Source organism: Camelina sativa, chromosome 4 (genome assembly GCF_000633955.1).
Source record: "Camelina sativa cultivar DH55 chromosome 4, Cs, whole genome shotgun sequence".
Taxonomy (NCBI): Eukaryota; Viridiplantae; Streptophyta; class Magnoliopsida; order Brassicales; family Brassicaceae; genus Camelina; species Camelina sativa.
The window spans coordinates 20,019,993-20,047,150 of NC_025688.1; the positions used below are offsets into that span (position 1 = coordinate 20,019,993).

The following is a 27,158-nucleotide window of genomic DNA, read 5'->3' on the forward strand; positions in this document are numbered from 1 at the left end:
AATATAGAACCTTTTCCCAGAATATCAACTCTTGAGTCCTCGCTGAATCGGACCTTCCCTGTTATCGTTTCATCCAACTTGTTAAAGAACATTCTATTGCCAGTCATGTGATTACTCGCCCCATTATCGAGGTACCAAATGTTGCCAACATCAGTTTGATACTCGTACTTCTTTGGTCTCACTTTCTCCTCATTGAGATAACAACTTCGTGCATCATCAGCTCCTCAGCTTCTTGTGTTGAATCACCATCATTCTCATGAATTTCTTGCAGTTTTAGCAACCTATTAGGGCAATCATAAGCCATGTGCCCCAACTTATCACATCTAAAACAAACAATTCTTGACTTATCTTGAGGCCATCGGTAATTCTGTCTCCCACGCCCTCGTCCTCTTCCTCTACCAGCAGTGCGACCTCCTCGTCCTCTGTTATTGCTTGCAGGCTCATGTACTAATTGAGAATCATTATTCGCATACATGAGTTTCCCTTGATCCTTGAAGTAATTCTCTTCTTCATTAATCCTCTCTTCATAGGCTTTCAATCTACCAACTATGTCTTCAAAGCTTGTTTTGTTGAGGTCAAGCACCTGTTCGAGAGAGGCGATGATATGAATGTACTTGCGTCGAGGAAGACTGTTAAGAAACTTCTTAACCAGCTTTGAATCATCAACAGAGACTCCTAAAGCAGATGACTTAGACGCAAGCTCTGTTAGTTTCCCCGAAAAATCATCAATTGTATCAGTTTCTTTCATCCTCATTCTCTCGAAGCTTGAAAGCAAGGTTTGAAGTCTTGCCTCTTTGACTCTCTCAGCTCCCATATACTTTGTTTTGATTGAAGCCCAAATCTCTTTTGCAGTCTTAAGGCGACCGACCTGCAAAACTAGGTTTTCTGGAATGGATTGAAACAAGAGTACTCTTGCTAGGTCGTTCTTCTCTTCATCTGTTGATACAGGTTCTATCGTTTCCCAGACCTTGTGAACCTTGAGCATGGCTTCCATTCGCATTACCCATACGATGTAATTTGTCATGGTGAGGACGGGGCATTGAATGGACGAAAGTCCTCCCTCCTTCACGTTGGTTACAGCTGTCGTCATAGGTACGATTTCTGACATGATCTCACAACCCTTAATTCTATTGTTTAAGCTCTGATACCAAATATAGAATCAAGAACTTAAGAAAAACAGAAATTTAAAAGAACTCCTTTTATTATCTTAGTGAAACTTGCTCAAAACACTAAGCTCTCTCTCGCACATAAATTCTCTTATCTCTCTCAAGCTTACAAATCTCTTTCTATTGAAAACCAAGAACACAAGGCTTCTATTTATAAGCTTTTAGAATCTTATTATTCTTTTTTCTAGAAAGGTTTATTTCCTAAACTCTCTCATAAAGATATGTTGAGATCTCAAATTTAACATATCCTAGTTCTAACTGTCTTTTAAGTTTGTTTGGTTATCAAGCTTTAACATAACAATCTCTGGTAAACACATGATCGATTGTAATAGTGTTTTACAAAGTATGTGAGAGAGAGATAGAGAAGGGGTTGCTCAGACTAATAAATATGACGCTCGCTGGTTGGTCCAACAGTTCTATTGAAAAGGGCGATAGAGAAACGAGTGGAAACGCATGAAGCACGTTATAAAATCTAATAATTGAGCATTCAACCATATTCTTTGATGATTGCTTGGTTTCTTTTTTCATATTTTTTTTTTCTTCTTAAATTTCGTTGTTGTTGTTGCTGTTCTCACTTCTCAATCTTTTTTTTTTTAGAAAAGAATTTGTTGTTTTAACGTTTTCGGTTTAATGTTTGACGCACATATGATGTGTCATCGGATTATCAGAACAGTTTTGGGTGACGTGGTGACTTCCCCTCCTCGTTTCCGAAAAGGGCAAAGAAGCTAATTAAGAGCTCAGCCCTCGAGTTGTTTCTCTTGGAGTGACGATAATGCCCTCTCGAAATAAACATGTGCTCTTAACTGAGTCTTAACTGAGTCTTAACTGAGTCTTAACTCTTGTTCAGTCTTTTAGTGTCTTGTTCAGTTCTTGACTCTTCCTTCTTTAGGTATAGGGACAGTATGTGACTTGTGACTATGCGAGACACATAAAAATGGAAAAGAGAAAAGCAGAATAGAATTAGCCAAATTAGGTGAATAAAGAAAGAGAACTAAATTAGGCGATGCTATGGTTTATATCCCGAACAAATATTATGGTGCTATTTTTACATTTTGGTGCAATTTAGTATCAAGAAACAAACTGAATAAATTAATCGGATTAAAATACATCCACATACATACAAATACACATTTCATATACACATGTATGTACATCTACATTATACATGTATCACAAATATCTGTATATTTTTGACGCAACACATTTCCGTATTGTTTTTTTTTTACTCGTAACATTTCTGGGTATTGGATTTGATTTCTAACATTTTTATTTTAATAATTGAGGAATTCAAGATCAGAATTTAAACTAATGTTTCGTTGTCGAGCATCTCTATATACTCTTCCATATAATTTTAATGTTGGTATGAAAGTTTATTTTCGTCTTTATTTCGTCGATTATTATGCTTTAGAGTCATGCCGCCATGTCAGGACAGTTTCAAAGGAGATGATATGCCCGATTGGATAATACAGTTGTCGACGAGTGTCGTCTTGATTAATATAAGAAATTCTAGTATAGATTTTGTTTTTTAAAACATACGACAGAGTTGTTCGTATTTCGTAATGTATCTTTATAGAATTTTGATATAATAATTTTGTATTATATCGATCTCTTTGATATCTATTTATATAGTTACGTTTTTGATCGTATTCCTTAGATCAAACTCTCACTCTAGATCGTATATTCGTATGTAACTAATTTATTTGTTATTGGTTAATCAACTATATATAAGCTACTTTAGAGCATGACCATTGGTCATTTTTTGTGAGTGTCAAAAGAATAAGAAAAATAAAAATAATAAAAAGTTGAGGAGAGATACAATGTCTCCAGCCTTTGAGAGACACTCCTAAACCCTTCTCTCCCTATATGTTAAAATCTGATTGGTTGATTTTTTAAAAACAAATTAAATATAAATTACATAATATTATTACATTAAACTATTATTTGAAAGCTCATCTTGAGAGAATCGATGGTTATGCTCTTAGCATCTCTGTTTTCTATATTAGATAGTCAATTTGATTAACACTAAAGTTACCATACTTACATACAAACTTCAACGACAAGCTAGCAAGGTTAGGTCATTCCATCCAATATATATCATAATCTAAGAATGAGTGATTGCCTTCTCTGACCTTTGCAACGACCCAACTTGCGAGAGTGGACATTAATTAAATGCATACTTGTTCAATCGGTTTCTAAAAGGTTCAATATCATAGATGGTGGTTAGTACAGTCATGCTCAAAAACTATGAGCCTAGCAAGAAAAGTACGTAGCAGCAAATCCTCTACCATAACCCGGCGCGATTCCGGACAAAACAGTTCCAACACATTCTCTTTTTTCATATGCTTTGGCAATATTGGACCAAACTTCCCACTTTTTATTTTTATTTTTAGTCATCTCGCATTAATGCAAATGTGTTACGTTGTCAATTTGTCATCTTTGAATTTTCATTTTTTTTGTCAACTTTGAAGAAGATCTCAAAATGTGAACTTGGCATCCTATTTTAGTTCCAAAAAAACAAAAATTAAAATTTCCCACAATGATTGGGGGGCAAAATTACAAAAATTTAAATGTTGGATGAGAGTGGAAACTATTGATATTTCGGGGGAACATTTGAAAAAAAAAGGAAGTTACTTTTTTGTTTTTTTTGTTTTTTTTTTTGTTTCAACGTCTTTCTTTCTTTCTGATCTCCGGGACGGGACTGGCCAAATCTTCAGATTTGCCGAAACCCCCAACTTTGCGAAATCCAATTTTTACATCAGAAACCCTAATTTTCTTACCCTTTTCGATTCGATTTTTGGGTGTTTGGCAACGATGGACGATTACACAAGAGAGATGATGGATCTCAAGACCTTAGTCACTCGAACCCTTGAGAAGAAAGGTGTTCTCGCTAAGATCCGGGTACTAAATTTCATTCCTTTTTCTTTCTCCTCTCTTGTTCTGTGCATTACATTATCGAGTCACATTCAAATTTCGCAGAGATTTGTGGGGAGAGACGAGTACATTACTCTCTTTTTTTTCTAGGGTTCATGCTTTCAGATCGAAATGTTCGATTTTTTTTTGTTAATTGCATATGCATCTGGAATCTTGATACTTTCATGTGAAATTCCCAATTACGTTGTACAGTTAATGCATTAAAGAATTGTTTTTTGTTTCTATACTTCTGCTGCTGAGAGTTTAAGTTGCTTGTGTAGGCTGAGCTCCGTGCGAGTGTGTTTGAGGCAATTGAAGAAGAGGATAGAGTGATAGAGAACAATGAAGGGCTGCCTCCAGCTTTGTTGGGAAGCTGTAATGATCGTGCAAGACAGCTTCATGCTTCTCCTTCAGGTTTTTTTCTTTTCACAAGATTTGCTTATATCTCTCTTTTCACTTTTATCCTTTGGATCTTTTCTTGGAAAATTTTGTTTGTTTCACAAGCCTGTCATGCTTTGTTAATACTCAGTAACTATTGGCTTGTTCAAAATGTGAAGTCGTATCTTGAAAAACGAAACTTTGCTTTCTCCTATGGCTAAACACTATGAACGTTGAGGTTTTGTGCAGTTAAGTAGGCCATCTTGATTTTTTTTTAACCTGTTGAAATGCAGGCAGGTTACTATCTGCGTTGATTTGTGAATACTTGGACTGGGCACAACTAAATCATACGCTCAAAGTTTATCAACCAGAAAGCAATTTGGTAATAAATATAATCCCTTCTTTGATTTTTTATATATTTCATTTAGTTAAGAAGATTGTGGATGTATTTTTCTCATTTATCTGGTGATTTGCCTTCTGCCTGAAAACCTATGCAAAGCCAAAAGATTCGTGGAAGTCTGAGTTATGCGACTTTAGTAGCAGCAATGGTTTTGAGCTCAACAGAAATGGAGATAGTGGACCGCTCCTTTTAGATGTTCTTGAAGGATTCTTGAAGTTCGAGGTATGTCTTTCTTTTCTTCCCCTGCGAATATGTCTGCAGCCAAGTGGAAAACTGAATTTTACTGTCTATAACTTTTTCTCTTGGTTTACAAGGTTTACTACCATACTTCAAACAAATTGTCCACTTGTATGTAGTATGTGATTACTGGGTTGTAGTGTTTTCTGTTCCTGTTCTATAAGTGTAGATGAACAATACTAGTTGGTTAACCTGAAGCTTAATAAACTCCAACGTACATAAAATCATGGTACTTTGTACTCGCTACCTCACACTTTTCCAAGAAAATAATGTGTCATAGTCGAGATAAGAATTCTTCAGAGATTTGAGAAGCAAGTTTAGCAAATTGCAAGCCTCGAGTTCTCTTCACATCCAAGGATTAATGTTTCCATCCTCTTACAGTAAAACCATTATTATCAGTCTTTTGCTATATTCTCGTCAGGTTTAGTGATCAACATTTTCTGTAATGATTTTTTTCCAGAGCATGACGCAGGGCACGGGTGGTAGTTCAAGGAGAGAGTCAGAAACAGAGTCTTCATCAAGCCTTGAGTCTAGAAATCCTCCTCGCAGATCATCTGCTTCTGATAACTTACCTCCTCAACGAAGGTACACCTAACTCCAACACCATGCTTTCCCAAACCAAAGTTTTTTATTTTTTTACCTTTCAATGTTGCATACGAGTCTGACATGATCGATTTACTTATAATAATGGCAGGCCGGTTGCTTCATCTCAAGCATCAGGTTAGTCATCATTTCCTTATTTTCTTGAACTATTGGTTTAAGTGTGTATGTTTCATGATTTTTTGATAACAAATAAATTCAATATGATGTTTCAGATAGAAGAGCCGGGTTGTCTACTTCCGGGTACAGAAAAGACGAATTCAATTGGAGACACGGTAATCAAGATGCGCATGAAGAGGTAACGAGAGCTTCGGCGGCGCTAGAAAATCTTCAGCTCGATAGGAAAACTCGGAACTTAACATCGTCTTGGAGGTAAGCTTTCAAGACTCTTTAACATGAACTGAATAGCAGACTGAAATGAGAAACAAGTTGTGGGGTGAATCTGATCCATGGGGCTTGCTTGTGTTGTAGGAATGTGAGGGATGGAACAAATGAAGGAGAAGGGAGGGATTGATTTTAGGGTATTTGGACAAAAAAAAAAATCAGCTGCTGGATTAGATAATGGTGTGTGTACGTGATATATGTATGTTGTCGTTATTTGCAACTGCGTTTTCATTAGCTTCTTTATGTTTTCGCTGAACATCTGTCTCCATAAGAACTTTGGTTGTCCCTAAGAAAGAATGAAACAATTAGTAGTAATGTTTTCTTCTGGAGTTGTCTTTGGGAAGATAAAGAGTTCACAAAGAAAGCACAATGTGGTTGCATAATCACTTCACTTCCTTCTTATCTGTGTTTCTCAATAGTCCAAAATTATGTCTCTAGTGAGCTCCTCAGGTTACTTCTCTCTTGTAAAAAGCAGGTCTATATCGAGATGAGAGTGTAGAAACTTCAATGTCATTAATCTCATTCTCTGCTCAAGACACATACAAATATTTTAAGTTAATGTTCTCAATCTTCTTCATTAGGGATCAAAACATAATTTTGTAGATTAATTTACCCTAATTTTAAAGTAAAAAACTTTTAAGATAAAAAGTAAAAAAAAATGGTTTTTTTGTGTGAGTTCGTATTTTTGAATATCTTCTTCTTCTTCTTCTTCTTCTCTCTCATCTTCGTTTAAAACTACTAAAGTATACCTGAGAAAGCCACTCTGGCTGACGCAACGCCGACGCTTCTCTCCGAACGGCATTTTTCAAATTCTCTGGTGACCAAAACTCCGATTGCTCCAGCAGGTTTCTCTTGTTAATTTTGATCTGACCCTTCGAATCAAATTTTGGCTAATGGACGATTATACAAGAGAGATGATGGATCTCAAGACCTTGGTCACTCGAACCCTTGAGAAGAAAGGTGTTCTCGCTAAGATCCGGGTACCCAATTTCATTCCTTTTTCTTTCTCTTTTCCGCGATTCCTCTGCTTCCTTTGCCCATACATTGTTCGGAATACTTCAAATTTTCCCAGAGAATATATTGTACAGAGAAAAAATTAGCTTTTTTTATTTTATTTTTAGGGTTCGCGCGTGCTTCGAGATCTTTGCTTAGTGGATCTAATGTATTTGACATATTCTCGATGATCTTAGTTTACTTATGGATCTGAATTCCCCATCTTTTTTTTTTTTTTTAATCATATTTTGAAATTGACTCTCTTGTGAATTTTTTTGTGTCTCTCTATAGGCTGAGCTCCGTGCGAGTGTGTTTGACGCAATTGAAGAAGAGGATAGAGTGATAGAGAACAATGAAGGACTTCCTCCAGCTTTGTTGGGAAGCTGTAATGATCGTGCAAGGCAGCTTCATGCTTCTCCTTCAGGTTTCTTTCACTAGTTCTTTTTTTGTTGTTGCCTATATCTCTCTTTGAATGGTTTGTTTGTTTGGTTCTAAATGGCAAGTCTTGGTTCTGATATCTTTATTGATACTTAATAAGTAACTAACTAATCGCTTGTTAAAAATGTGTTTCCTTTTTCTTGTCGGGTGAAATCGTGTTAAGACTTAAGACCAAAGCTTAGCTTGCTTCTATGTATAGGCAATGTGAACATTGAGGTTTTTTGTGCCGTTGAGTAGGTCATCTTGATCACTTTTTAAATATTCAATTGCAGGCAGGTTGCTATCTGCGTTAATTTGTGAATATTTGGATTGGGCGCAACTTAATCACACTCTCAAAGTTTATCAACCAGAATGCAATTCGGTAATCAATATATTTCATTTTCTTTGACTTTCTAGTTTTAACTTAAAAGTAGGTTGAAAGATGAACTTTCTAACTTATGTTGTGATCTGCATTCTACCTGAAAACCTATGCACAGGCAAAAGATTTTTGGAAGTCTGAGGTGCGTGACTTTAGTAGCAACAGTGTTTATGAGCTCAACAGAAATGGAGATAGCAGACCTCTTCTTCTGGATGTTCTTGAAGGATTCTTGAAGTTCGAGGTATTTCTTCTGTTTTCACTCTTGAAGATGTTTGAAGAATACCTATAGCTTTCTTTTCTCTGTTTTACAACCATACTTCTTACAAATTACAATAGTCCAGCTATGGTACTGTGATTTCTGGGCGTTTGTATTTTCATTTACTGTACTATTCTCTAAGTGAAGATGACCTATACCTGTTGATTACAATCCTAGTTTTACAAATACCAAGATAAAATTTGTTATATTGTACTTACGACCTCACAGTTTTTCCAAGTAAATAAAGCGTCTTACTCGAGATTAGAAATTTTCAGAGATTTGAATAACAAGTTTGGTGAATTCCAAGACCAAAGTTCTTGTCAGTTGTCACATCCAAGGATTATGTTTCCATCCTCTTATAGTAAAAGCATTCTAATATTAATTAGTGATCAAACATTTTTCTTAAATGAATTTCTCTTCAGAACATGACGCAGGTCATGGGTGGTAACTCAAGGAGAGAGTCCGAAACGGAGCCCTCATCGAGCAACTCAAGAAATCCTCCTCGCAGATCATCTGCTTCTGATAGCTTACCTCCTCAACGAAGGTAACTCCAAACTCAATGTTCAAAGATGTTTAATCTTTCATGGTGTTTATGAGTCTGGCATGCTTGATTAAAATGGGCAGGCCGGTTTCTGCATCTCAAGCATCGGGAACCGCTACCTCTGAGTACAGAAAAGACGAATACAATTGGAGAAACGACAGTGAAGATGTGCCGGAAGAAGTGATGAGAGCTTCGACGGCACTGGAAAATCTCCAGCTCGACAGGAAAACTCGGAACCTAACATCATCTTGGAGGTAAGCTTCCAAGACTCTTCTTATATTCCTATATACCTTACAAGTTGGATCAAATCCAAGATTGAACTGAAAAGCAAGTTTTGATAGTCTGATCCCCATTGGTGTTTTTGTTGCGGTTCAGGAATGTGGGGGATGGAACAAGTGAAGAAGAAGGGAAAGATTGATTAAGCGCTTTCGTTAAAACACAACTTGTGAATTAGTAGTATACGCTTGATATATATAATGTATGTGTGTTGTCTTTTTGTTTATGTATGGTATTAAATGTTTTGTAATTGCAACTGGTTTCTTTAGCTTTTTGTTTGTCGTGTTTTTGTCTGAGCAAAAGAAATGGTTTGAGAAAGCTTTTGGAAAATGTAAGATTTATGGATATAAATTTCCAACCAAATTCTATTTTGTCCCTCAATAAAACATGTCCTAATGTTAATCTGTGAGCAAACACGAAACTTTAACAACAATATTCAAATTTTAGTGTCATAACTCATATCCTTCATAAAGATAAATTTTAATTATTTTTTGACAATTTAATTTTAAAACGATAAAACCTTTTCATTAATTTTTAATTATCTTTTTAATTTTTGTTAGGAAAAAAAAAAAGAAAAAACAAGGAACAGGGGTGTTAGGGTTTTAAAGCATATTCTTATTTGTTTTCTGCTCTCCTCTTCTTAAGTCACTCTCTCGGCTCGCACTCAAAACTAGTCTCCGGCGTCGTCTCAATTCTCAGTCTCTCTCTCCGGTAAGTCACAAACTAGCTCTTTTTTTCTTTCAATTCTCTCTTTTATCAGTTTCTTAGTTTCACTTTGTTCAGTCTCTTAAGCTACCTGGGGAACATACTCGCCATTGCCTCTCTCTGTATGCTCTTAAATCTTTATTCGCTTGAAAGTTTTAGCCTTTTTGTTAATTTACTGCTCTCTACCTCTCTCTTATTGTATTTGCTACTGTTGAAGTCATGGAAGCTCGGATTTTGCAGTCTTCTTCTTCCTGCTTTTCGTCTCTTCACAACACTCTCAATCGTTACCGTTTCTCCTCTGTGTCATCACCGAAGCCTCTCTCCGTCAGCTTCACTCAGACGACGAGAGCAAGGACTAAGGTATCTCGTGTTTTATCCATGTCGAAGAAAGATGATGAATCCATGAAAGATGATGATGAATCCATGTCGAAGAAAGATGATGACCCTGATAGTCTCACTTACAAAGATTCTGGTGTTGATATCGATGCTGGGGCTGAACTTGTTAAACGAATAGCAAAGATGGCTCCTGGGATAGGAGGATTCGGTGGTCTCTTCCCACTAGGTATATATATATTTATTAAAACTGCAAACTTTCACCTGAATGTTGAAACTTTTTGTCTTCTGATGAATAAAGTGTGTGTGTGTGTGTGTGGATTTGTTTGAGCAGGTGATGAGTTTCTCGTAGCTGGTACGGATGGTGTAGGGACTAAATTGAAATTGGCATTTGAAACTGGAATCCATGACACCATTGGAATCGACTTGGTAAAGATATTGTCTTTTGTGTGTGTGTTTGTGTTTGTGGCTTTATTTGTTTATGCTAAGCCCCCAAACAAAAACTTCATGGTTTTTGCTTTGATTTTTTGTTGTTGTTATAGGTTGCTATGAGTGTGAATGATATTATTACTTCTGGTGCAAAGCCTATGTTTTTCCTAGATTACTTTGCTACTAGTCGTCTTGATGTAGACCTTGCAGAAAAGGTACCATTTGTTTCATCTCTTTTAATCTTGACTTTGAGCTTGCTTTAGGACTTGATACTGATGTATGATTATTTGTTTCCAGGTCATTAAAGGGATTGTTGAAGGTTGTAGGCAATCGGAATGTGCTCTCTTAGGGGGAGAGGTATGTGTTACAGTTGAACTCTATTGCAGGTTCTGACAATGTAGTTTACTCATATTGTCATGAATTTTTTGTTTTGGTTGTTTTTAGACTGCAGAGATGCCTGACTTTTATGCAGAGGGCGAGTACGATCTCAGTGGGTTTGCTGTAGGCAGAGTAAAGAAAACTTCTCTTATCAACGGAAAAAACATTGTTGCTGGAGATGTTCTTATTGGCCTCCCGTCTAGTGGCGTTCATTCCAATGGTTTCTCTTTAGTAAGAAGGTAAAAGTTAGCGATACTGTACGTTTTATAGTCTTATGATTTCACGCCTCTTAACCACATTCGATTGGCATCCCAATTGTTTCAGGGTGTTGGCTCGAAGCAATCTTTCGCTGAATGATGCGCTTCCAGGTGGATCAACTACCCTTGGTGAAGCTCTGATGGCACCTACTGTCATTTATGTAAAACAGGTTGGTTTTCTTGTCTACAGAAATTTCATTATGACATTTGTAACAATTCTGTAACTCCCTCTCTCTGCTATTCACAGGTACTTGACATAATCAGTAGAGGAGGAGTGAAGGGGATAGCTCATATAACAGGTGGAGGTTTCACAGATAACATTCCCCGAGTCTTCCCGGATGGTTTAGGTGCTGTTATTCACACTGATGCTTGGGAACTTCCACCTTTGTTCAAATGGATCCAACAGGTAACAACAACGAGGAGAGAATCATAAATACCTCAGAACAGAAAGATTTTGTTTATACATTAGAATGTTTGATTTGTTTTGTGGTTTGTTATATAGTCTGGGAGGATAGAAGACAGTGAGATGAGACGAACGTTTAACCTGGGAATAGGGATGGTTTTGGTGGTTAGTCCAGAGGCAGCTTCGCGAATACTACAAGAAGCCAAGAATGGGGACTATGTCGCCTATCGCGTAGGAGAGGTTATAGATGGTGAAGGCGTAACCTATCAGTAGAATGTTGCGTGTTACTTTTTTTTTCGGTGTTTTTGAAGTTTTTGTTTCTCACATTACTTAAGAATGAGTCCATTTTTAAGAAGTAATTGTGTACGCCTGTGCGGTTTTATGAGGTTACAAACCATGAGATGAGGCATTTTTGAGAACGTCGTTCTAATTTTATAATAACATAACCAATGTAATTGGTATGAGTTAAAATCTCATGGCTGCACTTCATATGTTGAAGGAAATTATCGTTAAAATTTTATAAAGTATAAATAATTGGTTACCTGACTGGTATGAGACTGAGTTAAGGTTAATTGTCGCAGAAACAAAAAGGTGTAGGAAGAATTCTTCATAAAATTCATATATTATAACTGGTGTATCCAAGAGAACAGATTAATGAACTATACACCATTCATATCTTGTATGTATCCCATCTTAGAATGAATATAATTATAGTATACCACAAACAACAAATGAATATATTTAAAACTTATGTCCAAAACTCCAATCCGGAAATATGAAAAAAGGGTGACTGAGAACTGAGAAGCTATTTGCGACTACACGGAGGATGATTTAGCTACTAACGTTTGACGATGTAAGTGGAAAAGAGAGCTTCAAGGTTGATTATACCAAAGAAATGTCTTCGACCTTAGGCTCTGTTGGTTCAGTATTGGTCTCTTTTCCCTCTGTTGATGATGGCTTCTCGTCATTAACATGCTCCGGAGTTTTTTCAGGTGTTGTGTTCTGCAAATTGCGGGTCAGTTCATATATGATCATGCATAAAGAGGGAGAGACTATTTGGTTTTAATTTCTAGGTGTTTCTTGGCTGACGCCATCTCTAGATATGTTCTGTGTAAGAAGAAGACTTACCTTGTTCTTGTCGCGCCACCCTAGCCCAAATGGACGTGCTAGCAAACTGATCCTGCTTGGAGGAGGTTCAGGTGAATGATCATTGATATTTTTGACAGACGAATCTTGGTTCCCTTGCCTGTATCGGTAACATATGTATACCCAATTCAGTATACACACGAGTAAGTCATTAGTCAATACGCGTCGTGTTATAGTTATGTACACAATTTGTGTGTTTGAGTTGTCTCAGGTAAAAGGACACACCGTGGTGAAGGTTGTGCTTTGAGTTGGCCAGATTGATACTGCAAAGTCGCCTCGAGCATGGACTCTGCCATCACTGCCCTCTTCTCCATTTCAGCAAGTGCAGCAACAGCTTCCTCATATTTTTCCTAGACCATTTATCATTTTCGTTACAGAAAAGATCTAAGATTAACAGGAGAATACAAAAAAGTAAGAGAAAATAAAGTAGCATTTGAAACATGCAGCTCTGAAAACATACAGACAAGAGGTAATACAGGATATACAGAGATTATTTTTCCTAAACTAATGTGTAACTCTACTCCATGGAAGGCGAGCAACGACCTTTGACCGGAGATAGTTGAAGCTCTTTAAAACTAAGCCTAGCCACATTTATGTTAGTAGAAGTCAATGCAAACTTTTTTACCTGCAAGACTTGAGCAGCATATCTCTGTGCTTCTGCATCCTGCTCCGCAAATCTTCGTGCATCTTCTGTCACCTTCTGTTCTTGCTCCACCCGCATCAAGACCTTCATAAGTATCAGTTAGTCTCAGAATTTGTATCAGCCATAAACGAAAGGACAAACAGATTGATCACGNAGCAAGTGCAGCAACAGCTTCCTCATATTTTTCCTAGACCATTTATCATTTTCGTTACAGAAAAGATCTAAGATTAACAGGAGAATACAAAAAAGTAAGAGAAAATAAAGTAGCATTTGAAACATGCAGCTCTGAAAACATACAGACAAGAGGTAATACAGGATATACAGAGATTATTTTTCCTAAACTAATGTGTAACTCTACTCCATGGAAGGCGAGCAACGACCTTTGACCGGAGATAGTTGAAGCTCTTTAAAACTAAGCCTAGCCACATTTATGTTAGTAGAAGTCAATGCAAACTTTTTTACCTGCAAGACTTGAGCAGCATATCTCTGTGCTTCTGCATCCTGCTCCGCAAATCTTCGTGCATCTTCTGTCACCTTCTGTTCTTGCTCCACCCGCATCAAGACCTTCATAAGTATCAGTTAGTCTCAGAATTTGTATCAGCCATAAACGAAAGGACAAACAGATTGATCACGCAAATGCGAACCTGTAGCATTGCACCTTCTTGTTCCTGCTTATCAGAGAGGAGTCTCTGAACTTCGGCCATCTCTTGCTCTAACTGTTCGACCTGAAGTTCACATTCATGACAAGCAGCATTTCACATCTCAAGACTATCTTAAAACTAACTAAGCACCAATAAGCCTTCAAGACTGTATCAGCACAGAGATGAGAGATGGGGAACCAGCAGGAGAAGAAATGAGAGAAGGGAAAGCAATGATGGTACAAGTGAAGGCGAAGGTAGTCTTTGTATTCAGACCATGGAGACAAGTAACATAATGCGAGCTTATAGCTTAACTGGAAAATTAATTGTCAAGTGGTAAGCTTTATGAGAATACCTTGGCACTCAGTTGACGCCGGTTGTCTTCCTTAACTATCTCCATGAGTGCTATCTCCAACTCTTCAGCTCTACCAAAAAATAGGAAGATTGGGAGACGTTACATATTGAGGAAGAATAAGGAGAGAGATAAAATTTCTACCGTTTTGTGTCCAATTATTATTGAGAAAAGAACCTAACCTAAGTAGAGCTGATCGTTTGTCCTCAAGCAACTTGCAGAGATCAGCCTTCAACCACAGAACCTGAAAAAGTTGTCAGTCAACTTCTTAGAAGGGGGTTCCATGACTGTAGGTATTCAAGTGAACAAGTGATCTTTTCACCAGATATAATTATCTGGCATTCAAGTGTACTCAGGGAAGCATCTACAAGCCAATAGGAAGGACAAAAAATTACCTGCGCTTGAAGATCTTGAACAGAATCTACCTCCCCATCCCCAGTCAGGCTAACTAACTGTTCATCTGCATTACTTGATCCTGATTCAGATCGAGACAAACTCCCATTTGCCAATGAGGCTTTGCTATCTACCAACACAGATTTTGGGTCTTGCTTGAAATTATATAATTTGGAGGCAAGACCCTTAGAATCCCTCCAAGCTTGAAGTCCCTTCGATCTTTCCTCAAGTGAAGCTATCACAGCTGGCCTATGCTTGCTTCGTAATTCCTGCAATCTAATTTCATGGACATTTTGATAACCCATGCAAGCAGTTAAAACGAGCTGGCTACTATCAAATGTTGATCCAGTCAGTGATTGTAGCAAAGTAACAGCGTCTCCAGCGTCCTTCGTTGTAACTAATGCAGGACCTGAGGTGAATTAAAGTATAAGTTAGAGCAGTCTATGATGACGCGAAGGTCCACAAAACATATCACTTAAATTGAAAGACCACCAGTTTCTATCAAGTACCATATAGTTCCATCAATGCGAGTGCTGTTCTGAAAAGCATAACACGAGTTCCTTCAAAGAGAAGCACATCCCACACTCTAAGAACTGCGATCAGGAAGACGAACATTTAGAAAGACAACGGGTTCTAAGTCGCAAATCTCAAAGAGAACGATGTTCAAATTTTAACAGATTTCCATCATAAATTACAAGTTACTCAAACAAGACAGATTTAATTCCAATGTTTAAAACCTGACCACTTTCCCATGGAAGCATATTCATGAAGATGGAAAGAAACCACGGCCCTGTAACCCAAGCCACTTGCACTCCAAGATAATCCAGATGATGAACTGTAGACATATAAAAATTGCAGAGCTTAGTACTACGATCTGTGAACATTCTGTAAGATGAACCACGAAAATCTGTGAAGAAACTCACCCAATTTAGGAAATCTTTCTCGAACCAACTCCTCCAGAACTAGTTGATCAACCTGAAATATGAGGGTACATGTTGTCATGATGCTATCACCAGTCTGGCCCAAAATTTTTGCAAATGTATAAACAGGCAACTAATATTATCACCTGAGACTCTATCATTTCTTCTGAATAATAACCATCAAAGTAGTCATCAATGATTCCTGTCAGTGCCCTGAAGATCATAAGTATTTAATTAGAAGGGGCAACAGTTTAGGAAAAAACTAAAAGAGAAGATATAAGGATGCCTAGTAACAGTTAATTCAACCAGAAGAAAATGAAAGTGAAAGTTACAACAACTAGACAAAGAATAAGGAGTTCGTGTTAATAAGATTAGAAATGAAATTAGTAGATTAATGAAACAACATTGGTGAAGAAAAAAATAAGAATACAGAGAAGTGAAAGTGATAGAGATACAAATACAAGAGCCAAGGAGTTTTTTTTCAACAGGAAACAAAATTAGGACTTAGAGATTATAAATTCATCAAATTTGTGAACATACCAGAAGGCATTCTCTTCCGGCATCAGAAGCAATAAAAGCGCAGCAAAGAAATTCATAGCCTGCAGAACGCATGTTGACACAAGATATTAACTTGATATTACTGTTAATTTACTATGTCTCGGTACTAAAATAAAGAGTCATAATATTGATTAAGAACCAATACCTGACAGTAACCAACAGAAGGATTATGCCTAGCATACGCAGTAAGCAAACGCCGCAGGGCATTCCTACCATCATCATCTAGGGCAGGATGACCTGGAAATGTTCGAGGCAAGTCCTGTACTCGAAACAAGTAACAGCATAAGAATCCCGATCAACTTAAGCATAAGCCAACGCTGCACCACTATATAGAGAGGGTCAATGCTGAATGATTTTTTGAGTACTACCTTTTCTATCTGTCCTTTCCATTTTTCCACAACAACAAGAGAGTCTCTACTTGAACCTTTGTCATCAACATGCTGCATACCCTCTTGCTCTATGGTGTTTCCAGAACTATCTTCAGCAAGAAGGTTTCGGTAATAATCCTTGCAGCGTCGTTTCCTCACACCCACAAATGCTTGCCATAACTGAAACGATGTTATTAAATGAGACGATTATAACGGAAGAAGATCAAAGACTAACGAACTACAGATGGAGAGCTAGAGCATGATATCAGATAGGAACAGAAGGCAGCAATATTAACACGACAAGATTTATTACCTCCCCCCTCAGAGCCATAGGTACACCACCGCGAATCAGCACTTCAAGTTCTTCCTTCCAAGGGCATGTAGACATTGGACTTGCATCAGCAGCAACAGGAATGCCAGAGACACTTGGACCATCTGAAGAAGAACCATCCTGAACATCCGACCTCTCAACATCATAGAACTCGTCTTCAGAATCATTCTCAGACGCTCCCTTGAAAGATTTGCAATCATCGAATGAGAGTAAAGATTTCACTTTAGGCGCCTCTTGCTCGCTTTTTGATACATCCCCCTTCTTCTTGACACGGCTGCTCATCAATTCTTCAATTGATCGTAAAGATGGTCTGACCTCAGTCCATAATTGCACTCTGTGAACATTCTTCTCTGCATCAGGGTGTCCTTCCTCTTCAGTAGCACTTTCAGGAGTTGCATCAGACACTAACTTGTCAGTATGCAGATCACCAGACCCCTTGTTTAATTCCTTTTCTTTTTCCTTCTTGGCACTTTCACTAGACGGTGCATGGATATTTTCAGATGATCCGTTTTCAGGTAACTCAGTCAATTCAACATGATCTTCCAAGAAACTACTCCACCTGTCCGACCTTTCTTCCTCTTCTTCCTGATTGTAAGGAAAAAGTGACATCACAGGCTTAGGGGCCTTACAGTATTTAGTAAACAATGATAGTATCTGCTTCTAACATTCCAAGAACCAAAACGAACATATTACAAGCAAATTGATATCTGCTTCTACATGCACATTGATTCGTGTGGTTCTAGGTTAGTCCAGTTATAATATCTTTGACACAGGACTAAATGAAAACAGCATTCTCATAGCTAAATGAAAGGGAAACGAAGCTGTTGCAATAAATTATGGAGTCAGAACCTTGTAAATATCAGCATATTCTCTGTATCTCTGGACATGTTGAGGTCTCACAGGAAATCCATACGCATCCCTGTTGACACAAAAATTGGCCTTATGAATTCCCAAAATCCAATCTACACCAGCTCAGACGAAATCTATAAAATATCCTAGACTTTTTAATACACGTTGATACAAAATTGCATTCCTAATAAAGTTTCGTTTTCAAGAAAAATTAATCAAAGCTATTCGAATTGGATATCTAACAGACCCACCTTCACTGAGAGAGAGCATTCAAATCACTAGTAGGATGTATAGTACTATCAAATCAAGATCAAGATAAAATTTGTTTAAAGAAAAGAATGCAAAATCACGCAAACAAAAGAAAGCAGATTAAACTATTGTAATCGGGAGATACAACATTTTCGCTCAGCTAAACAGAGAGAGAGAGGCGCTAAGTTCAAACGAGGAAGAAGAAGCAGGAATGTAGAGAGGAAAGTTATAAAAGGAAAAAAAGAAGAAGAAGGCGAAACCTCTTGTGCTCGAAGGCGACGAGAGGATTAAGAGACTTAGAAGCAGCAGCAGCTACGGCGGCGGCAGCGCTCCTCATTCGTTAGACGCGGAAAGAAGAGATCTAATTCAAGCCGGTTGAGAAAACCTCGTGGTGAAGAAGAAGAAAGATCCAATCTCCAGGCTAATTGGTCATCTCATCATTACGCGACTGAAGTTGAAGGAAGTTGCAGTGTAGAGAGAAAGAGAGAGAGAAGAAGAAGAAGAAGGGAAGAGAGAGGAGGAAGTGGAGAAATCACATGGAAAGGGCGAGATTGTCTACCAAAGGTTTATTTACCCATGTGAGATTGAGTCTTTTTGACTGCGTTCAAAANTTTTTTTTTTTTTTTTTTTTTTTGTCAACCATCAAAAGGTCTTTCTCTATATTTTTAAAAAGTTAGTTTTTTTTACTTCTTTTTTTACTCTGATTTTTAACTACTTTTTTTGTAAATGTAAAATTGTGAATTTCACAGTTGTCTTCCAATATCACACACAGAATTATGATTTTAATTTTTTTTATTTAAATAGCTTAATTAATGTACAATGAGTTAATTGTTTTATTTACAAAAACCAAATAACAATTAAAATAGCTTTAATATGTAAGGAAAACAAATATTTAATGACAAAATTTGATACAGTCATAAACCAAAATAGAAATTATATGATTGATTTAAGAGAGAATGTAGTTTTGAAGTTCATAAACTTCATATCACTTACTTCGAGGTGGTTATTAAGGACATTCTCCGTAAATGTACCGTAACTTTCAACTCTCTCCCAGTCCTAAAGATCTGACTGACTCGAATGCAACGAATGCGGTTACCATTGTTCCGAGTGTTTACAATTATGAATGTCGGTAGCTGTTAGTTATTGAATTAGTTTAATCTAACTCCAAACAAAAACAATTTAAACTAATATGATATCAATTGTAAGTAATAAGATTTACAATATATGAATATATAAAACTGAAAAATGTGAAGAGAAAACTTGTAAGTAAAAAAAAGTTTTATCTCCCGTAATCCGTAACCAATTTACCATTGTAGATGCCATGATCATTTTGTAACGAGACCATGGTTTCCAACTTCAATGCAGTCTCTATTCTAGAACTTCTACAACATATTTATGGTTTGAACCTATTGAGGAGATTCACTTTTAAAATTCCAAAAAGATAGATATGCAAAGAAAATAATAATTGTGGGGATTGTAATGGTTGTCGATTTGTCGGTAAAGGACAATTGCTTTCGGAGTTGGTAAAGGACTTTTCTAGGGAACGAAATCTGACCCCAATAACATTTTTAAAATAGCAATAATAATAATAATAATAATAATTTTGTACTACTAGATTGTATCAAATCATCTAACTAATGCAAATGGGCTTTCACATGTTACATTACTTCTACTCAAAAAAATTCAAGACTCAGGAGAACAAATATGCATAAAGTGAAGCAAGTATGAAACCAGTTTTGTACGTATAATATAGGTTTTGATAACTAAAAGTTATGGTAAAATGTATATCGGATCCATATTCCAAAAGACTAAAACTAACATAGACCATCTCTTGTGATATAGAATTGGTCTATTTTTTGTAATAACACTCATAGCAATCAATTTTGCTATTTTGTTGGCGGAAAATGCACATGGATATATGCTTCTTCTTTTTTTCAAAACATGTATCAATTTTTGTATAGGACCAAATTTTTAATACTTTGCGTTGATGCAATATTGTAGTATAACCAAAAGATAGCAAGCTTTTGTAATCATATACAAAATATTAAGTTTTTATTGGCTATAAGGCAATGACAAAGAAAATTCTTCAGCTTATAATTCTTTAGAAAACAAGAACAAGAGAAACTAGAGAAAAATGGAAAAAAAAATATATATATATAGATACGCAACCCTACCTTTTTTTGGAGAAGTTTAGGTGGATAGGAATTAGTTCTCATTTCTTAAAAATATATTGAGATAATCGGTTTAGTTGAGTTTATTCTCCATGATGTAGGTTTTATAGATATCGATTTGCGAGTGTAGATTTTGTATATATCGATTTTGAGCATTTTATTACACGACTAATATATTTTTTGTTGGTTTTTGCCGTGATTTTGAGAGTTTCTTTTGCAGTTTTAGTATTGTCTCCTTCTCATGCGTTGTGCTTAAGTTTTTGGAATATTTTTGTTTTTTTAACAGCTTTGAATTTTTTTAACCGTATTCTATTCTCGCATTATTTAATGAAAATGCTAAGGAAAAAAAAAAGACACATAACAGTTTTGGACACAATGTCAAGTACAAAACATACAACAAATTTGGATATTTGGGGAAAATGAATTTTTAAAATTGACGTCTCACCACATATAAAACCAAAATCAGCTAAGATTTTTTTTAAAAAAAAAGACCCAAAACGTGTCATTTGCTTGATGATCAATCGTCGATCTATGTCGACGATTTACAACGCACATTATGGCCTTCCGTATATATCCATCCCAAAAAACGTTTAAGCACTCCTCTACAATCTGATTTATTCGAGGCTATGGGATCGAAATCTAGAGATCACTTACATCACTATTAACATCTCTATAAAGGTTTATCAATATTTCTAAATATAGATATTTTTAGTTAAAATAACAATAAACAGAAGAAAAAGTTAGAAAAAATGTAAAACTTTTTTTAGAAAAGTTACTGAAAGTATGAATTTGATTATTACTTTTTTCAAAATAAAAATTTATATTATTCTAGTGTTATTTAAATATATATATATATATATTACTAAGTTTTAGTGTTATTCAATTCATACATTTTCTTAATTATACTAAATGATCGTGTTAATATTATGATAGCTTTGATGTTCATTTAAAGATAATATAATAAAAAGTTCGCAATAAAAAAAATGAGAAAGCAATTTCGATACTGTGAAATATAATTTGGATAGAATTGATTCAAATAAATACTATAAAAATCTGTTACCATTTTTTTCCATTAAACTTTTAAATTCACTCGTTGAATACCCATCCTTAAATTAAAGCTCAATTCTTGTTACTTTACNAAAAAAAAAAAAAAAAAAAAAAAAAAAAAAAAAAAAAAAAAAACCTATTGGTTCAATTATTAAACCAAAAAGAAAAGAAAATATAATTAAATAATTGAAATATTGATATTTTTTTTGTATGTTTGATTGAGAGAAACTCTGAACAGTCTCGGATAGAAGTGCTCTTTTTAGGGTTCCGGATTCAGGTCGGTGTCGCCACCGCCGTTCTTCGTGCTTCTCTTTCTCCTTCCTCGGAGAAACTCTGATCATCGAAGTTTTACAGATCAGCTCTTGTGTGGCGGAGATATGGGTGAAGAAGACACCGTGAATGCGGATCAGAACAGTTTTGCTGGTGGCGAAGAAGATTCATTGCTCCGTAATCGCCATACGTCGCCATTGCCTCCACCGCCACAGCAGCTTTCTTCTAAAGTGCTTACATTGCCTACCGTATTAACCCTTGGCCGTGTAGCTGCCGTTCCTATTCTCGTCGCGAGTACGTTTGATCCTTTTTTTTTGTTTTCGACTCTGAATTCTCGTTGGAGTCATTGTTCTTGGTCTGTGTGTAATAGGATTCTAATCATCAGATCTAAACGAAGTGGCTCTGTTCAATTCGATTTCAGATCAGAATTTTGTTTCGCTTGATTTTGAGTAATTAGAGAACTTTTTTTTTTTTTTTAATTGAGCTTATGTTCTAATTCACTTGTTAGGACTTTTGATCTTCCCATTCCTGATTTTGATTGTATCTCATTGCAATATGTTCATCCCCTTTTGTAGCCTTTTACGTTGATTGCTGGTGGGGGAGAACTGCTACAACAAGTATATTCATTGCAGCAGCTATTACAGATTGGCTTGATGGATATATTGCTCGGAAGGTACTTTCATATTTTTACCCTTTCATGTTCTTCTGCATAGTTTAAATTGTGGGGGTTTGTTCTGTACCACAAGCTTTAACGGTGAGATGTGCCTTTTGCAGATGAGATTAGGTTCTGCATTTGGTGCATTTTTGGATCCAGTGGCAGATAAGGTGAGACACCCTTTTCCTTAGTTAGTCTTTTCTTCATCTCAAGCCTTGTCGTTGTTAAAAAAGGAAAGATTTTTATCATTCTGATTCATGTCAATGGTATGCAGCTTATGGTAGCAGCTACATTGATACTGTTGTGCACTAAACCAATGGACGCCGTTCTCTTAGGACCAGTTCCATGGTTAGTGACAGTGCCTTCAATTGCCATCATTGGTAGAGAGGTAAGATATAGAAAGTTGACAGTATACTTCGATGTCAATAAGTAAGTAAGGTGCACTTGTCAGCTCTCTTCTAAACTATTCGGTAATACTTTCGTTGTAGATTACTATGTCTGCTGTAAGAGAATGGGCAGCATCTCAAAACGGCAAGCTTTCAGAGGTATAGTTATCACCATCACACGCATTCCCTTGGGTCCTTTTCTTTTTTTTTTTTGCAAGTGTTCTTTACTTAAATCATGGAATTGGCATTGATGTTCACAGGCTGTTGCTGTAAATAGCTTGGGAAAGTGGAAAACTGCAACGCAGATGATAGCACTTACCATACTTCTTGCAAGCCGGGATAGCAGTTTTGCGAGACTATTACCGTCGGGTATTGGGTTGCTCTATGTATCGGCAGGGCTCTCTATATGGTCTTTAGTTGTTTATATGAGGAAAATATGGAGGGTACTGCTAAAGAAGTAGCAATAAACTCTCTTTTCGGGTTTTTGCATTCAGTATATACACATAGAATGGAAGATTTGCTCAGCGACATTTTACCTCTCTTCTTCTTGAAGAAAGCTGACTAATTTCTCTCTGGATACAAATGAAATTAGCTGAGCAAGCACTATAAGACTCTTATATGATGCTTTAGTTCTGTTTTCAACTTTGGGCATTGGGATCGTACTCAGCTTGGTTTGGTTTTGTATAATATCTCTGAATCACGTTGCTCCTCGGCGCTCACTGAATTTTAGTCAAGCAGCAAGCACGATCTTATGGATGGGCAATGACGGCAAAGCAGCAGGTGCAAAATCGTTCTAGTTGAAGACTTATTTGGTCTCATGAACTCTGGGATAAAAGAATACAGTTGTTGCCTGTCATGTAGATGCTTTTTCGATACAATATCATTTATAAATAAAAAAAAACTTGGTTACAATATCTCTTCTCATTTCACTCTTCTGTGAACTATTGTAACTGGAGAAATCCGGAGAACCATCTGCTTAGAGTCGTGCTTCTGCTTGGACTCGTCTCTTGTATCTTTCTACTAGCTCTTTTGGATCTTGATGGGTTTCGGTGTAAGCTTCCATCTTGTTCATCTCCTGCACAAGGCGAAGAACCAGATATTAGTGTGTGTGTGTGTGTGGGGTAGATTTAGCCTTAAGATGAAAGATAGAGATGAACGTCGAGGTAATAACCTGAATCCAAAGGGCGAGGTTAGGCCGAGCAGATGTGATATCCACATTCAACACATCCCTTAAGATAAGCCGAAACCTCTCTATGAATGGAGCATATGCAACATCAACCTGTAGAGATATACACACCAATTTGTCTCAGCATCGAGAACGATATAGGTTTAAACAAATTGAGTGAAAACATAAACGACAAGTACCAAACTAAATTGGCCAAGGAAGAAAGGCCCTTCACTGAATTTGGAAAGCGCCTGCTCCATGTAATCAAATGTAGCATCTGAAAAAAATGCAAGACAAGATTCATAACATGGCAAAATAGTGTTTCTGTAAACACAGAAGGAAGATAATAAACTCCCATCTTCAATCACCTGCTGCATTACTATCAGTGCCGTTTAAGGAGGATCTGACAGCCTTGGAGAAGGAGTCAGTGTAGGCGAGCAACTCATCAGCAACTGCTTGCTTCTCTAAACCCTGTTGTTATTCCATTCATGGATATCTCTCTTCTAAGTATAGGTTCACACTTCACTTAAATGTGTTAAATTGAGCTCGACAAATAAAACAAGTCATGGATGATACTCACATCGGGTGTCAGCGAAGGCCCTTCAAAATTGGTGTCAATGTACTTAATCAGATCAAGGCTCTCTCCCATTACTTTGTTATTGTGCTCTAATGCGGGCACCTGCATAAAACAAAGAACAAAGCACAATAGATCTCCCGCCACTCATGTAGTTTGGCTAAATCCTTTCACAAAAATGCTTTAAAAATAGAAAAGTTGAAGACCTTGTTGGCTTCGTAAACTTTCTCCTTATACCAAACAGGCCTGTTTTTGAGATCAATTGGTACAAGTTCTATCTTGTTTTGCAGACCCTGCACAAAACAAGCGCAACATAAGGAACTGATCTAAATAAATCCAAGTTGGTTTCGTATCAACATGGATTAAAAAAAATGGAACCTTGTAGTTGCGAGCAATCCACGCACGCTGAGCAAACGGGCAAGTATATGATATGTACAACCTTCAAATCACATAAACCAAAACTTGTTCATCAACTTCTCTAATATCTCCAGCAAAAGCATTAGTAAACAGACCAAACCTAGTCGATCCATCAAACACTTGAACTGGTTCTGAAGAAGAATCAAGCTCCGGTACTCGACTGCAAAAAAAAACAACAACAGCACACAAGAACCTCGAACCTTCAATAACACAAACGATATTTTGTAATCCCTCGAGAGAACGAAACATTACCTTGACTCTTTAACAGCTAATATTGGTTCAGTTCTGCGTTTCTCATAGGATTTACACCGCAGCCTACCGGAGACTGGCTGGAGAATTTTCCGATCAACATAGAAAGATGACGAAGGGGTAAAGAAATCCGTCGAGGAAGAGGACAACGCAAACGATGGATATGATGAGCAGACGCTAATATTAACTCCGACACTCATAGCTTCACTCACACAAATTTTCTCAGCTCCGATAAGATTTTCCGGGAAAAATGATTTTCCTTTCTTTAGTTCACTGCCATAATTGTCGGTTTAGTTCGGTTCGATTTTGATTTTGGTTCAAACTGATGAAAATTTTGGTTCGACTCGGTTTTTACGTAAATTGAAAAAAATACAATGCGATTTGATGAAATATACATTTTTTTTTTAGTTCAGAAAATAAAAAATAAAAATTTGAAAGTAAAAATTTTCACACAATTTTGTAACGAAGGAAGCAAACAAAATCAAATTCTCTGGTTCCAAAAAAAAATGAAAAGAAAGAATAATAATCAAATAAAAAGGGTCTATAAGAAGGCATTATTGGCAGCTAGGAGACCACCACCTTTGACAGAGATGGGAGTTCGAGTCGCAAAGTTTGTAGCGTGGAGGAAGACAACAATAACTGTTATATCGTCGTGAAAGTGTCTCCTGATCCCCCGTTCTATCTTCTCCAAATCTGAACATCTCATCTCCCTCTTCTTTGCTGCTTCTTGTAATGCAGCTTTCACTAGCTTCCGAGCCACACCCTGCAGAATCCCAAAGAAAAATACACCACAACTTCAACAAACAACAACAAAACAAAAGCTACTCAAATGAAAAGTGGATTCAATTTGTCTGCTTACATTGCGTGGACAAGAATTGACAATATCAACAGCTTCCTGGTTGCTTAGATGCTCCCATAAACCATCCGAGGCAAATATAAGAAACTGATCTTCCTGGTGTATCTTATGAACTGTTATAGTCGGTTCCGCTCTCATGATAGGCTTCTCAAAACGTTCTGGAACTCTAAATTTGGGTAACAGCGGTTCTTGATTAAACTCTGCTCTCTTAAGGTATGCGTCACCTATGGATCTCGAAACCTGTATAATCCCTTTCACGCGCCAAACTTTGTGTTTCAAGACCACTATATTCGGATCATCAGGATGCAACAAACGTAGCTCATCTCTCACGGATTCGATACTAGCGTTATGCTCTGAGGATAGTTGAACAGCTTTCAACTCTTTGTACGAATTCGCGATTTTTCCCAACACAACGCGAGAATCTCCTGCGTTTGCAACATACAACAAACCATTACAAACAATACCAACCAAGCAACAAGCACCCACAGAAGCAATCTGTGGCTTTTCTTTCCATTGCTCCTGCACTAAACCGAGAAACTCCTCCTCAGTAGCTACAAACCCTCTGGTGATAACATCAGGTGAGATGCCGCGCTGCTCTGATGTGTACCTCTTGATGTTATAAAAAAGCCTCTCGTTAACAAACCGAGCAGCCTCAGGACCTCCATGACCATCATAAACACCAACAAAAGTAGCCTCAGGACCAGAATCGTGCAAACTAATAGGACCAGACTCTAACTGGGAATGGTCTTCAAGAATGTTGTTAGCTTGAACGACAGCCATAGAAAACTCGCCAGTGATGTGGTTCCCAGAATCTTTGTACCAAAAGAGACCATCGAGACGGCCATCATCAGCAGAAGCACCAGGACTAGAATCTTCTCCAATACCAAAAGGTCTCCAACAAGGCGACACAATTCTCCTAAATGTAGTAGATACCATAATTCACATACTCTCTCAACCAAAAGAACCAGCAATCAAATCGTTCATCAAATCAGTGCTTATGACTATATTATTACGAGACCCAATCTTCTTCTTGTTCTTGTCAATTCCAACTCGAGAAACGCAGGATTCAGGATTCAAACACGCATTCACAAAAGTAAACAACATTAATCTGCATTTAAACAAAACAAAAAAACCAAACATTAAGGAATCTCATAAAAGTTTGAAAATTTCCAACATAGGAATCTAAAAAGGTTTCAACTTTGACCAAAATCTGAGAAAATTAACGAAACCCATTAAAAATATATACCTGATAGATGAAAAGAAATAGGGTTCCTATTGTAATCTCAGAAGCTTGGTGTCGAATAATAATCCATCATTCAGATTTCAGATCAATGATGAGAGAGAGAGATTAGATTGGGGAGAAAGATTAAGCAAAGATTCCTAATACGAAACAAAAAAGAGAAGCGACGATGAAAAGGGTTAAAATCGAGAAGAAGAAGAAGAAGAAGAAGACGCGTTTGAAGAAGAGAGAAGAGACGG

General features: G+C 36.9%; 7 protein-coding genes across 11 annotated transcripts; 4 read left to right on the forward strand and 3 right to left on the reverse strand.

Moving 5' to 3' along the window:
• LOC104781371 (protein TONNEAU 1a) lies at positions 3,823 to 6,404 on the forward strand. Its single transcript, XM_010506031.1, has 8 exons — positions 3,823 to 4,064; positions 4,358 to 4,490; positions 4,748 to 4,836; positions 4,954 to 5,076; positions 5,552 to 5,676; positions 5,786 to 5,811; positions 5,907 to 6,063; positions 6,163 to 6,404. Exons 1-8 carry the CDS (start codon positions 3,978 to 3,980, stop codon positions 6,203 to 6,205), a joined length of 783 nt encoding a protein of 260 aa, XP_010504333.1. The 5' UTR covers positions 3,823 to 3,977; the 3' UTR covers positions 6,206 to 6,404.
• Positions 6,780 to 9,258, forward strand: LOC104781372 (protein TONNEAU 1b-like). Of its 3 annotated transcripts, XM_010506033.2 has the most exons (8): positions 6,784 to 6,892; positions 6,986 to 7,055; positions 7,360 to 7,492; positions 7,779 to 7,867; positions 7,983 to 8,105; positions 8,543 to 8,664; positions 8,745 to 8,915; positions 9,037 to 9,258. In XM_010506033.2, exons 2-8 carry the CDS (start codon positions 6,990 to 6,992, stop codon positions 9,077 to 9,079), a joined length of 747 nt encoding a protein of 248 aa, XP_010504335.1. In that variant the 5' UTR covers positions 6,784 to 6,892; positions 6,986 to 6,989; the 3' UTR covers positions 9,080 to 9,258. The 3 variants fall into 3 exon arrangements, with proteins under 3 accessions (XP_019100341.1, XP_010504334.1, XP_010504335.1); XM_019244796.1 differs by having other exon boundaries at positions 6,780 to 7,055; positions 8,555 to 8,664; XM_010506032.2 differs by having other exon boundaries at positions 6,781 to 7,055.
• On the forward strand, positions 9,559 to 11,861 carry LOC104781373 (phosphoribosylformylglycinamidine cyclo-ligase, chloroplastic). Of its 3 annotated transcripts, none has more exons than XM_010506035.2 (10): positions 9,559 to 9,648; positions 9,721 to 9,764; positions 9,860 to 10,204; positions 10,310 to 10,404; positions 10,518 to 10,619; positions 10,702 to 10,761; positions 10,849 to 11,021; positions 11,107 to 11,209; positions 11,287 to 11,445; positions 11,542 to 11,861. In XM_010506035.2, exons 3-10 carry the CDS (start codon positions 9,862 to 9,864, stop codon positions 11,713 to 11,715), a joined length of 1,209 nt encoding a protein of 402 aa, XP_010504337.1. In that variant the 5' UTR covers positions 9,559 to 9,648; positions 9,721 to 9,764; positions 9,860 to 9,861; the 3' UTR covers positions 11,716 to 11,861. The 3 variants fall into 3 exon arrangements, with proteins under 3 accessions (XP_010504337.1, XP_010504338.1, XP_010504336.1); XM_010506036.2 differs by having other exon boundaries at positions 9,883 to 10,204; XM_010506034.2 differs by lacking the exon at positions 9,721 to 9,764.
• Positions 12,118 to 18,442, reverse strand: LOC104781374 (TBC1 domain family member 10B). The gene is made up of 18 exons (XM_010506037.2): positions 18,150 to 18,442; positions 17,641 to 17,710; positions 16,774 to 17,376; positions 16,461 to 16,640; positions 16,238 to 16,351; positions 16,075 to 16,133; positions 15,681 to 15,747; positions 15,538 to 15,589; positions 15,357 to 15,449; positions 15,124 to 15,207; positions 14,617 to 15,023; positions 14,404 to 14,465; positions 14,225 to 14,294; positions 13,876 to 13,956; positions 13,694 to 13,795; positions 12,814 to 12,938; positions 12,571 to 12,688; positions 12,118 to 12,444 (listed from the first exon to the last, which is right to left on the reverse strand). Exons 1-18 carry the CDS (start codon positions 18,224 to 18,226, stop codon positions 12,325 to 12,327), a joined length of 2,484 nt encoding a protein of 827 aa, XP_010504339.1. The 5' UTR covers positions 18,227 to 18,442; the 3' UTR covers positions 12,118 to 12,324.
• On the forward strand, positions 21,313 to 23,077 carry LOC104781377 (CDP-diacylglycerol--glycerol-3-phosphate 3-phosphatidyltransferase 2). The gene is made up of 6 exons (XM_010506039.2): positions 21,313 to 21,671; positions 21,953 to 22,050; positions 22,152 to 22,202; positions 22,307 to 22,420; positions 22,521 to 22,577; positions 22,679 to 23,077. The coding sequence occupies exons 1-6, from the start codon at positions 21,485 to 21,487 to the stop codon at positions 22,877 to 22,879; spliced, it is 708 nt and encodes a 235-aa protein (XP_010504341.1). The 5' UTR covers positions 21,313 to 21,484; the 3' UTR covers positions 22,880 to 23,077.
• On the reverse strand, positions 23,249 to 25,080 carry LOC104781375 (glutathione S-transferase L2, chloroplastic-like). Its single transcript, XM_010506038.2, has 9 exons — positions 24,827 to 25,080; positions 24,675 to 24,734; positions 24,536 to 24,596; positions 24,364 to 24,450; positions 24,164 to 24,262; positions 23,952 to 24,054; positions 23,784 to 23,860; positions 23,590 to 23,697; positions 23,249 to 23,493 (listed from the first exon to the last, which is right to left on the reverse strand). Exons 1-9 carry the CDS (start codon positions 25,021 to 25,023, stop codon positions 23,395 to 23,397), a joined length of 891 nt encoding a protein of 296 aa, XP_010504340.1. The 5' UTR covers positions 25,024 to 25,080; the 3' UTR covers positions 23,249 to 23,394.
• Positions 25,204 to 27,148, reverse strand: LOC104781378 (probable protein phosphatase 2C 48). The gene is made up of 3 exons (XM_010506040.2): positions 26,926 to 27,148; positions 25,683 to 26,787; positions 25,204 to 25,586 (listed from the first exon to the last, which is right to left on the reverse strand). The coding sequence occupies exons 2-3, from the start codon at positions 26,613 to 26,615 to the stop codon at positions 25,365 to 25,367; spliced, it is 1,155 nt and encodes a 384-aa protein (XP_010504342.1). The 5' UTR covers positions 26,616 to 26,787; positions 26,926 to 27,148; the 3' UTR covers positions 25,204 to 25,364.